Raw genomic sequence first — 13,772 nt, 5'->3', positions numbered from 1 at the left:
CAGTATTTGAAATCTGTACCCACGAATTCATAATCTGTGCGCACGCTTTCGCAATCCGTGCGCACGGTTTTGCAAACTGTAGCCTACCCGTGGAATTGAAGCCTCTGTCTGTCAACAGAACAAGCTCCTTCCTACAGGAACATTAACCAATATTGTATACTGTTTTATATATAAATTGTCCTAATGTGTTTACACACGAGCGCGTGGCGCATATAAAGCATGCGTTCATTGCCGCGTTTCACTGGCATAAAGTTGGTTTGACATTAAACTTTCATGAATTTAGGGACCATCTCTAAAGTACACATTAAAACACCCTTTTCCAACTTCAAAAGCATTTAAAGGGAATGATTTATAGCCACAAAAACTAACTGTACAGTGTTCATGTGTGTGTCAGCTATTATGCACAACTTTTAGATGATTGAGTATTAAAATAAACCATCAAATAATATGCACATATTCCTATACGTATATTGAGCTTTAAATAATGGTATATTTGTGTATGAGACCATTATACACATAGGAATGTTTGCATGTGATTTGACGGTTTATTTTAATACATATCAATAACCTAAAAGGTGTGCATTCTATCTCACACACACATGAACACTTTACAGTTAGTCAGGCAAGTCATTCCCTTTAAATGCTATTGAGCTTAAAAATGTGTATATTTATGTATGAGCCCATACAGCAGTGAAACACATAAGAATATTTGAATTTGATTTAACTGTTTATTATAATAAATATAAATAATCTAAAAGGTGTGCATTATATCTGACACAAACATGAACACTGTACAGTTAGTCTTGTGGGTATAAGTCATTCCCTTTAAATGCCATTGAAGTTGGAAAAAGGTATTTTAATGTGTACTTTAGAGATGGTCCCTAAATTCACGAACGTTTAATGTCAAACCAACTTTATGCCAGTGAAACGCGGCAATGAACGCATGCTTTATATGCGCCACGCACTCGTGTGTAAACACATTAGGACAATTTATGTATAAAACAGTATACAATATTGGTTAATGTTCCTGTAGGGAGGAGCTTGTTCTGTTGACAGACAGAGGCTTCAATTCCACGGGTAGGCTACAGTTTGCAAAACCGTGCGCACGGATTGCGAAACCGTGGGCACAGATTATGAATTCGTGGGTACAGATTTCAAAAACTGAGGGGACGGTTTACAAAACTGAGAGCACGAATTGTAAACTCGTGGGTACAGTTTATTAATCCGAGAGTACGGTTTTGTAAACTGTGGGTACAGTTTATTAATCCGAGAGCACGGATTTTTAAACTGAGGGAACGAATTACAAAACTGTGGGCACGGATTTGCGGGTCTAGCTTTCTTTTCTCCGAGGGGTGACCAGACGGGCTCCGTAGAAGTGCAATTCCAATTTACCAAGGTTGCTCGATGGATCGTAGTATACTCGCTTAAAAAGAGAAACAGTTAGCACACAAGACAAACCAGAGGCAAGATGATATTACACAGTGTGAACAGAAAGCAAGCTAACACGCTATTGCTATGCTAACGGCGTTAAGTTAACTAACACTTTTGGTTTAGACTCTTCCAAGTAAATAACAGGAACAAGGATTATTGAGATATCAGGATAAGTTATTAACGACAATAATAATGAACGATAATAAAATACACTAATATTAGAGCGAAGTGGTAAGCGCACTGATACAAACAAGCTGCCGGCAGCGATGCAGGAAACAGTAAGCAGGAAACCACAAACGAGCTAGTGTAGTGTTTAGTCCCTCTGTCTTTTAGAGACAGGGCAGTATTCTGTACTTTATATAGTGTCTTACAATAACTGAACTCATGTTACACTTATCAGATGGCAAAATCCAAGATTCAACACTGTAAAACTGTCAATAAGTATCGATAAATACATACAAAAAACACTGATGCCACACATGGGATTTATACGTTTGTGATATTGATAATGTGCTTGTAATTGCTCCTTGAAAGTAAAAGTGGTTCCAGTTCTACACTTTCCCTAATCTTTCTGACCTGATTCGTAATTTGCTTGAAGACCTGAATGCAGACTTCGGAAAATGGTAAGAAACAGAAAAAACTTTGTGCGTGCGCGCCCGCATTGCCTGATAATGGTAATGCTTTGTCAGGCTTAAAAGGATCACATTTGGTAATTTATATTTAGATATTTTTTAAGAGTTAAATAGTGTTACGTTTTCATCTGTGTTTGTATGGTGCTTTTAAAATTAAAAAATTTTATGTAGGGTCACAGCAAGTCTTAATGTTAATTAAGTTTATTTTTAATGCTATTAGTTAATAACCTAAAGGGAACCTGTACAGAACGTTCCCTGCAGGTTATTTTTTGGTTTTATTGTTACTCCAAAAAAATAACCTGAAGGGAACGTTCTGGGAATGTTAGCTGTTTGTTAGAAAAACGAACCTGCAGGGAACATTCCGGGAACGTTAGCTGTTGGTTATAAAAAACTAACCTGCAGGGAACGTTCCGGGAACGTTAGCTGTTGGTTAGAAAAACGAACCTGCAGGGAACGTTCCGGGAACGTTAGCTGTTGGTTATAAAAAACTAACCTGCAGGGAACGTTCCGGGAACGTTAGCTGTTGGTTAGAAAAACTAACCTGCAGGGAACGTTCCTGGAACGTTAGCTGTTGGTTAGAAAAAAACTAACCTGCAGGGAATGTTTCGGGAACGTTAGCTGTTGGTTAGAAAAAAACAACCTGCAGGGAACGTTCTGGGAACGTTAGCTTTTGGTTAGGAAAAATATAACTTACAGAGAACGTTCTGGGAACGTTCCCCTATGGTTCCCAACGAAAAAACCAAATGGGAACCATAGGGGAACGTTCTGTGTTTGCTGGGGCAAAACTGCTTGGGGCGTAAAACTGCCTGCTCCAGGTCTGCAGACTCCCCCTTCTCGGTTTTCCGGCAAGCTTTGAATGTCCATTTGGCAGATTTTTTAACGCAAATCTGGCAACTCTGGGATCTTCCCCGCTAAACTAATGTAAACGTATAGGCGCTGCTACACCATTGATAGCGCTCTAAAAAGACAAATAGAACAATAAAAGACGAAAAAGGCACATGCACATCTGTGGGTTACGATCAGTCAAAGATCGTAGAAACATTGTCATGAAAATGATCGGCTAAACGGTAAATAAGCATCACATACACCTTGAGCTACGCGTGCCTGTTAACTTCTGATCTGCTGCTATATCATTTAAAGCGATTTGGAAAATGAATGATGTTTTTACTGAAGTAACCATAGTTACCATAGTAACCGTAGGGAAAGTATTTTGAGCAGGGGGTGCTGTGATTTTTTTTTATGACTGTGTTATGACTGTGCCATGGGCGAGCCGCTTAAGTTTAATGTTAATAAATAACGGAGGCAAAAATTAGTTGCTGCCGAGAATAAAGAAGACCCCAGTGTGATTATAGGATACAGCATAAAAACAAACATGTAAACGCATGTTATATGTATGCCTGTAGCCAAAGCAAAATCTGTTGTACGAAAACTAGCTGCGCGGCGGCAGCTTAACCACCCAAACAAAAACCATGGGCAAACCGGTCACGCGATTAAACACAACTGAGTGCTGCACGGCAACAGCACAGAAATCAACCCGTAACGTTACATATTCTGCCTGTAGACTTAGCCACAATCTCAAGTCAAGAAATAACTGTCTTACATTTCTGCTGGCCTGCATGCAAAACTCCGAAAGTGGCATTTCTTTCGGGGTTGACGCTGCTGAAGTCCTTTCGCTCGACGCCAGGGGGTGCTGCAGCACCCCCACTTCCCGCGGCTATTGAAGTAACTATAGTTGAAGTATTCCTGTTGAAATAAAAACTATAGAACCCTGACCAAAATACAAAAGAAAATGTAATGGATATAATGGTTATAATGGGAATTGTACTATGGATACTTGTTGTCTACTTGTATGTGATGGATTCTATTGGTGGGATGGTAAATCCTATTGGAATAAAACCCAAAACACACTACAAAGAGGAATTTAATTTAAAAATCTCATTCTAATTCAAAAATTAATTGTTTTTTTCAGCAGGGATGGTATTTGCAGTAAAACCACAAATTTACCATTTTCTATATATAGGAACCAATTAATAATCTTTAGTAAAACCACAGCAACTAAAAATACCATAGTTTCATTATACTAGCTATAGTTTGTGTTTGTAGTTAAATTATGGTAATAAATCCAACAAACACATGGCTTCTACACTTGACTATTTACAAGAACCTTACTTACTGGTAAATTGCTGCTAAAACTGGTAAAGGGAATATACAAAATAAAAGAACACTGCTCAAAATACATATAGGCCTAGGGTGCTAATGAGGATAATTAGGCTAAGTGATCATACAGGATTTTATCTAAACTAAACATATATGTGCTAAACATATAAAGCTCTTACAGGAGTTGCTCACTGCAAAATTTGCCCCATTGACTTTCTATAGTAGGAATAAAAATGACTATGGAAAGTCAATGGGGGCAAATTTTGAAGTGAACTACTCCTTTAATACAACTGATCCTGTGAGCTACTCAGTGTATTCAGTAGGTTGCTTCAGAGGCATAAGGTATACGACAATAAAACAATGCACAACTGACATAAAGGAAATTTACTTTTAATACTTGAGTACTTTTAAAAGCACGTACTTCTGTACTTTTACTTAAGTAAGAATCTGTCTTTACAACTTTTACTTGTAGTGGAGTAATATTTGACCAGTAGTATCTGTACTTTCACTCAAGTAAGGAAGTTGTGTACTTCGTCCACCTCTGCCAAAAAGTATAAAAGTGTTTCTTCAACCACAAACTGGTTTTCTGCTAGTAAACGCCGTCCTCGTTCTCTGCAGCTTACACGTGCAGAAGTGTGTTTGATCTTTAAATGGAGAATGCACGCAAGAGACCCCGTTCTCAAGTGTGGGAACACTTCAGTCTCGACACTGCTAATAAAGTGTCATGTCTGATATGCGAGCAAACTTTGTCTTATTCCAATAATACATCCTCAATGCTGGTCACTTAGCTCCAAACATCTTATTAATAGAACACCGGGGGGGGGGGGGGGGGATGTTGTAAGCACGATACACAAAGGAAGCGCTAAAACAATATACAATACAACTATATTTAATACGTGTATAAAATTAATTTTGATGAATGTTTATGCTATACAGTTTCTGGAGATAATGGGGGTATTCAGATAATATTTCAAGTATTTACAAAAAAATAAAATAAATAGATTTATTATTTCGTTCTCACCAAATTGAGATGACACAGTAGGGGGCAATAATGCACATAACGTTGGTGCTACCCGCCATAAAACTGCAAGAAGAAGAAGATATTGAGATGACGTAGCAAGCTCATTTGCCATACGCCTTTATTTGACGCATAAATCAAGCAATTGAAATCAATGGAGTTCCTAAGTCGTCCACATGCTGACGCCTATGGCAAGCCGAATTAGCTTTTAATCGATCTCAGGATATGAATTTTTGATATCAACAATTCAATTTTTACTAGTAAAAATTATAATTCTTGATATCAACAATTGAATTTCAACTAGTAAAAAACGTAATTCTTGATATCTGTAATTGCATTTTTACTAGTTAAATATCACAATAGGCTGCCATTCAAATTCAATTTCAGATATCAACAATTCATTTCTTGCACGTTAAAAATCTTATTTCAGATATCAGAAATGCAATTCTTACTAGTAAAAAACATAATTTTTGATATCAACAATTGTGTGGTTACTAGTGATAATGTCTATTCTTGATATCAACAATTGAATTACTACACGTAAAAATGCCAATTTATGATATCAAGAATTACATTTTCACTAGTGACAATGTTAATTCTTGATATCAACAATGTGATTGTTACTAGTAAGAAAGCCATTTTAGATATCTACAATTACTCTCAGATTTAATTATATCTGAAATGCGTTTCCTGATAACAGAAATACCAAATGCAACATGTTAAAATTCATTTACAGATATCAAGAATGAGGATTTCAACTAGTAAAAATTGAATTCTTGATATCAAAAATTATGTTTTTACTAGTAAAAATTGCATTTCTGATATTTGAAATAAGATTTTTAACATGTAAGAAATGAATTATTGATATCTGAAATTGAATTTGAATGGCAGTCTATTGTGACATTTAACTAGTAAAAATGCAATTACAGATATGAAGAATACACATTTCTGCGAGCGAAGACGTGATTGCTGATATCAAGAATTCACATTTTTACTAGTAAAAATTGAATTGTTGATATCAAAAATAGTAATTGTTACTAGTAGAAATTCCATTGTTGATATCAAGAATTATCATTTTTACTAGTAAAAATTGAATTGTTGATATCAAAAATGCAAATCCTGAGAATGATTAAAAGCTAATTCGGCTTGCCATAGACGCCAAGGGGTACCGTTGGCGTCTTTATAGTGACGCGGAAAGCGTTTGACCACGCTTCAGTTTTTGACGCCTTGGGAGTGAGAATGGGTTGCAAACCTGCAAAAACCGGAGGCTGCAGTTTCAGAACCGCTTATCCAGGACCCTGGTGGTTTATGTTTGTATATGTTATCAAAGATATTGAATCTCAGGAGCAATTTTTATGGTGATTTTGATTAAAAATATATCAAAGGTTAATTACAAAGTGTGTAATACCTTCTTTAAATTCCAATATTTAGAATTTAGACTGCGATACCAAGCTCAACCACTAGATGTCAATGTCCCATACAGTTTCTTTAAATGCGTCCAAACTACAGGACCAATTCAACAAATTGTTTATTTAATAAAATTATTATACAATACAACGATAATATAAATGAATATAAACATAAATTAAATTAAATATAAATAGTTTATTAACTGGGGGTCAGGCGCGCGCATCCGATGAAACAGTCTATTTCCCAGACAAGACTTAAAATTTTCCAAATCTGTATACATGTCTTTCTGATGAACACAGAGAAAGATATTTGGAAGAACGCTTATAACTAGAAAGATTTTGCCCACCATTGGCAACCAATACAATGGTAGTCAAAAGTGCCCCGGAACTTTTTGCTGTCCTTCATTCTTCAAATTGTCTTCTTTTGTGTTCAACAGAACAAAAAAAATATAAAGTAATTTTTCCTACTATGGAAGTCAATGGGGGGCAAAATCTGTCTGGTTATAAGCATTCTATCAAATATCTTTCTCTGTGTTCATCAGAACAAAGAAATGTATACAGATTTGGAACAACTCGAAGGTGAGTAAATGATGACAGAATTTTCATTTTTGGGTGAAGTATCACTTTAACCTAGTCCCAGACTAAAATGAATGCTTGAGCTGTCTGAAATGAAAATAACTTGCCCTGAAATATCTAGAATGTATTAATGCCATTGTTTTGTATCAAGGTGCACACCAGTAATGTTTTTTATAAGAGCGAATTAAATATCCTAATTTAACTGAGACATAGTCCTGGCTTAAGATAAGCATTGTCTGTGAAACCTGGCCTATGTGTTCTTGACATGATTAAGACATTATGAAACAACAGGGCAGAATAGTTTTATTTACTTAACCCCGCCCACCACATGGAAACCCTCTATTACGTCACGTAAACCCGTTCCTTCCGTCTGACACCGTGTGGCGCTACTACTGCGCACTGTTTACGGCACAGGAGACAAAGCAAACACAATTACCCCACTGGATCATACGCTTTATTTAACCATTTCACAACCGAAACTTACTTAAGTAAATCTCATGACACAAAGGTGAGTGATGTTTTTCTTTTCTTTATCGAGTACTTAACGTTGTCCCAATAAGATACGTGCATGATTGTGGTTACGATCCAGTGACCGAGCTGGTTCTACGAGCTGCTCTGTTTTGTGAGAACAGGATCCGGTTCTGCTTCATCAGCTTATGTCCTGTGTGGCCTAACCTAACCACACCAAGTGTCACTAAACTCAATCATTTTATGCTAAGACTAAATCTATCGACATACGCATTTCGATTTCATAAGAAATTATAAGAGATTAATTCCGATGGAAATTACTACGAATTACCGCGATTCGCTTATATCTAACGTTATATGTAAGGAGGAAAACGTTGAGTGTTTTCCTGTTGTTTTTGTCTGCGAGCTAATGCAGTAGCCGCTAGCATGTGCGTGTCTCGTGAGGTATAGAAAGCGTGTGCTGATAAGGGTCTTCGTTTTGATAATGTGTATTTGTTTGAACTGAAAATATAAACCTTGTTTATTCTTCCAAACATTATTATCTATCCTTAATTACTACTTTCCGGCTTGAATAGGCTGTTATGTTTAGCCGTAATAAAAGCTTGAAAACCAAGAAAAAATTATCTAACTTAACTATTTAATAGACAGATACTGTCCTTTGTAACATTTATTCATTTAGCAGACGCTTTTATCCAAATCGACATACAAGCAGTAACATTTTGTCATTTTGGACTACCAAGCCATGTTTACAAGTAGGAATAAAGCTGAAGCAAGGAAAAATGAACAACATAAGTAATATGTCTTTAATACATAAAACAAAGCTAGAAAGTAGACAGTTTATATAAAATATTGTGGTTCAGACTAGATTCGCTTAATATGACTAGGTGTTATAATCTCACTATTTCAGCACAGTTAAGTAATCTTATTTCTCACATTTCAACGTTGTTTTGAGTATCACAGAATATAAACAAACTCATATCTGCGGGTAGTTTATTGATCTCGGAGCCAGAACATTAAGAGGAACTGTACATTATTTGGCAAACTACAAAATGCACAAGCTATTACTTAAATTTACACAAATATGTGTCCGTCTTATGACGTATAAACTCATTTTATTGTGTACTAGTCATACATATTGATTATATCATAATCCTCATGCAGAATTAACACTTTACTTAAAGCATATATGTATAATGCATTATAAAAGTTTTAATTTATTAATTATGCCTAGCATCTTATAATATATTGTAATGTCTTATGAATAATTGTAACTACAGTTAAAACATTATAACACTTATCAATTCATTGTTACACTTTGCATTTTTAATTTGGTTATAATTCTTTACAACAACATTTAATGTATTACATTATCCACAGCCCAAAGACGTGCAGGATAGGTTGATTGAGGATTCCAAATAGTCCCTCCCCCAACTTTTGTATGGATAGACTTGTGTATAGAAGAGGCTTGTGTATAGATATTAATTTGCCATGAATATAGCCTTAGATGCTGAAATGGCATTAAGAACATAACAATAAATAAATAACAACACATTATGAACAATTATAATGCATCATACCCTTTAATAACCCTATATAATGCATTATACATAAAGGCTTAAGTAAAGTGTTACCAAATTATTTTCCTAATGTTAAAAATACCCATTGTAGGCTGAAAGCAATATTACTACTATTCCTTATATTTGTTATGATTATGCATTTACAGTGTATAAGACTGTGTGTTTGTTGATATATTCACTTGGGATATAACATGTTTATGATATATATTCAGTTGAAATAGTGAACTTAATATTATGAACATTTAAACACTGTCACAGTACTGTTTCTGTGTTCCCATCATATTTTGCAGATTCTACAAGCTTTTCGTCCCAAATGGATATAAATATGTTTGCAGCATCTGGGCTCTGGAAAAGCGTAATGTAAACATCTGTATGGAGGACAGTTAAAAGACCCACACCCATGATATGTGAACACTTTAAAAGATCCTTTCAATAAAGAAAGTTTTCTTTCTCAGCAGAAAATATTTCTGCAATAATGGATGTAGAAGAGGACGGCCCATCACAAAATAATGAGGATTCAAGCCAGAAACATAATGGTCCCAAAGAGAATGACAAAAAAAAAGAGGCCAAAGGAACCTGTTTAAAAATCGAGGGGAAAGATGGCTATGTGTTCAAATCATACAGCATTACTCCTCATGAGATTTTGGATGCAGCACTGCCTCCCAGTCACACAGACTCACTGGATGAAGACTCTTCTTTTTTGTCCTTGGAGGGCACAGAGGAAGGTGTATCTGCTCAGGTTGATGGGCTATCAATGGTGGATTCAACAGTAGAAACTTGTGAAGAAAAGCAAAACTCTCAAACCTCTTCAGCCATTTCAAATAAGAGCCAGAACACTGAAATAAATAACTCGTCTGAAATTGAAACAAGTGTAAGTATCAAAACTGAGCCAAATGATACGGGTGAGATTACTCAAGATGATGAAAAGTCATCTTTTGATGGAGCCTTTGGTCCTTTTGCAACAAGAGGTTACGATGAGGATTATGGTAGCTTGTTTAGTGGGTACTCAAGTACCCTTTATGATGTTGCAATGGATGCTGTCACACAAAGCCTTCTAACGTCAATTAGAAGTCCCCTTAACCCTAGGAAAAAATCTCCTGCTTGGAATCATTTTTTCATATCACCACGTGATAGTACCAAAGCAATCTGTATGTACTGTATGAAGGAGTTCAGTAGGGGTAAAAATGAGAAAGACCTCAGTACTAGTTGTTTAATGAGGCATGTGCGAAGGGCTCACCCCACTGTTCTTCTGCAAGACAGTGACTCGCTAAATAATTCTTCCAATACTTCCTCATCTTTAATACCTCCACCAAACAATGGAGACTTCTCTGTAAGCATGAAGCCCCCCATAGACAGTGTTACTCCACTGTCCGCATTTTTAAACGAGGCCACAGATTTAGTGCCAAAAGATTCTTTACAAAAAGTTCAACCAAAAGCAGAAAAGGGGGCCAAGGGTGACTTTAGTACAATTGCATCCCCACATTCCTTGAACAACCATAATGATAATGCCATGGACATGGGGACCGAATGTCCTGGATCTGCCCCTAAGACCTCCAGTTCTCGGCGACGCTCCGCCGTATGGAAACACTTTTATTTGTCACCTGCTGACAGTTCGAAAGCAGTGTGTATTCACTGCATGAATGAGTTCAGTCGTGGAAAAAATGGAAAAGACTTGGGAACAAGCTGCCTTATACGCCACATGTGGCGGGCCCATCGAGATATAGTTATTGAAGAAAATGGACAGGGATCAAGCATTCCTCCGCCTTACACCACTCCACCAACACTGTTGTCCCGTACACAGGTTCAGGAATCAACAGAGGTCAAAAAGGAGTTCATATGTACTTCATATCCCCCTGAAACCATATCAGATGAAGTGCCCAATGAAGATGGTGAGAACATTACAGTTGAGGAGGAGGCAAATGATGCTACATATCAATCAGGACAAGAGTCCTCGCTTGATGCTTGTTTTAGATTGAAGGGGGAAAACATATCTCTTTCATCATCCCCCGAGGAGCATGCTGAAGTGCAGCGTGTATCAGAAGATCCAAGCTCAGTTTTCCAACAAAACAAGAGAATAATGAAACGGGTAAAATCAGAGGTATGGCATCATTTCATTGTCTCTCCTGTTGACCAGCTCAAAGCCTTGTGTCGATACTGTCCCTGTGTCATTAGTCGTGGTAAACGAGGGGACTTTGGTACAAGCTGTTTAATGAGGCATTTGATGCGAAGGCATCCTGATGTCCTTAAGACCCAAAAAAGCACAAGTGACACAGTATCCTCGCCTCAGTCACCCCATAATACTCCTGCTGCAGAGGGTGACATGTTAACAAATGCAACAGACCACCCTGTCATTGAGAACAAACCCCACACCCTGCCTGTTTTCAGCAAAAAGACTTCAAAGCTGTGGAATCACTTTTCTATTTCTTCTACAGACCCAACAAAAGTGGTCTGTATGCACTGTAGCCGTACAATTAGTAGGGGCAAAAAGACAACCAATTTAGGCACTAGTTGCTTATTTAGGCATATGCAGAGGTTTCATGGAAATGTGCTTGAAAATAATAGTAGTATCTCAGGTGATGTGTCATCTGCTGAAATTCAAGTTAAGCAGGAGCTCATGGACATTTCTACATATGAGGAGAATGCAGAAAAATTTAGTGAATGCCACCCAATTGCCAAAAAAATCACCAAACTCATTGCAGAAATGCTTGCACTGGATCTTCAGCAATCAACTGTAGTGGAGAATGTTGGCCTGAACCGATTACTAGAATATCTCCAACCACAGTATGCTCTACCTTCGTCATCTTACTTTACCAGCACTGCAATCCCAGAAATGTATGAAAGTGTGAAACAAGTACTTCTGACCCATCTCAAAGAGGCTGAAGGTGGAATCATCCATTTCACTACAAGTGTATGGGTGACCAGTCAAACTCAAGAGTACTTGACTCTTACAGCCCACTGGGTAACATTTGAGTCTCAAGTTGTGCCTCAGGGGCAGGATTTCCACTGCTCAGCCCTCCTTGGTGTTTCTTCAATTGACTGTGATTACAATATTCAGAACATACAGAAGCAGCTTGAATATCTTTGGGACACCTGGATTGGATCCTCTGGCCTTAAAATTGGATTTACTGTAACAGATAATCAAACAATTGAAAGCATTTTAGCAAGCAGTAACCAAAACACCATGCAATGTTTTGTTCACAACATAGACCTCATTGTTAATGAAGCCATAAAAAGTCAGAGGATGGTTCAGAACTTGCTAAGTATTGCTAGAAAAATCTGTGAGAGAGTGCATCGTTCTATTAAAGCAAAGGAGAAGTTGGCAGAATTGCAAATATCTTACCAGTTACCTGAAAATCAGCTGGTCCAGGATGTTCCCTCTAAGTGGAAGACATCATACTTCATGCTTGAGCGATTAGTAGAGCAAAAAAAAGCCATTGATGAGATGTCAATAGATTGCAATTTCAGGGAATTGATAAGCTCTGACCAGTGGGAAGTCATGCAGTCAGTCTGCAGTGCCCTTAAACCTTTTGAGGTTGCCTGCAGGGAGATGAGCAATCGCACTGCAACACTAGGCCAGGTCATTCCACTGATTCACATACTCAATCGAAAGATAGACATGCTTTTTGATGAAACCATGGGCATTGACAATATGCTAAAGTCTTTAAAGGAATCTATGGTGACCAGAATGTCTCAGACACTTCATGACCCAAGGTACATATGGGCAACCATGTTGGACCCGAGGTATAAGACCTCCCTCTTTACTGAAGAAGAGGCAGAGCAGTGTAAGCAGGACCTCATACAAGAGCTGGAGTTGTCTACATCTACCTCCACAAAAACTAAACTTCCACTGTCTAATGGATACAGTGAGGTACCAGCTTCAACAAACAGCTCAGGCACAAAAAAAAAAGATAACCTCTGGGCACTTATGGATGATATAAGACAGAAAATCAAGGCAGAGGAGAGACCAAAGTCGTCAGAGGTTGCTGTGATGGAATATTTGGAGGAAGACATCCTTGATCAGAGCTGTGATCCCCTAGATTATTGGAACCTGAAGAAATTTTTGTGGCCTGACCTTGCCAAAGTAGCTGTGCGTTATCTGGGTTGTCCACCCAGCACTGTACCAGCAGACACACTGTTTAGTACATCAAGTCTTAATTGTGCCCTGAATCAATCACGACCATTGCTTGAAAATCTAGAAGGACTCCTATTTTTAAAGGTCAACCTTCCGTTGATATATTTTCATTACTGATTACTCACTTTGTAAAGCCCAAGGACCAAATACATTTTTCTGAAAAAGTCCATTTACATAACATTTTAAATATAAAGTTGTAAATCAGGGGTGCATATATAAAACTGCGTCTGGATGATTAACTGAATAAAATACTGCATTCTTTGAGTACTACTGTTGAACACTTGATAACTGGAGTTTGTCTTATTCCTGTTGAAGTGTTTTCAGGGAGAAAGCGTTAGCTAGCTATAGGGGTAGTTGTTGTATGTTGCTGTA

General features: G+C 37.4%; 1 protein-coding gene across 1 annotated transcript; it reads left to right on the top strand.

The window, feature by feature from the left end:
* The first annotated feature begins 7,608 nt into the window (after positions 1 to 7,608).
* On the top strand, positions 7,609 to 13,519 carry zbed4 (zinc finger, BED-type containing 4). Its single transcript, XM_057328936.1, has 2 exons — positions 7,609 to 7,731; positions 9,559 to 13,519. The coding sequence occupies exon 2, from the start codon at positions 9,744 to 9,746 to the stop codon at positions 13,515 to 13,517; it is 3,774 nt and encodes a 1,257-aa protein (XP_057184919.1). The 5' UTR covers positions 7,609 to 7,731; positions 9,559 to 9,743; the 3' UTR covers positions 13,518 to 13,519.
* The last annotated feature ends 253 nt before the right edge of the window (positions 13,520 to 13,772 follow it).

This window comes from Triplophysa rosa, unplaced genomic scaffold (assembly GCF_024868665.1).
Source record: "Triplophysa rosa unplaced genomic scaffold, Trosa_1v2 scaffold9_ERROPOS8756747, whole genome shotgun sequence".
Taxonomy (NCBI): domain Eukaryota; kingdom Metazoa; phylum Chordata; class Actinopteri; order Cypriniformes; family Nemacheilidae; genus Triplophysa; species Triplophysa rosa.
The sequence above is the reverse complement of the archived record's forward strand: the minus strand, read 5'-3'. Positions and strand labels throughout refer to the sequence as shown.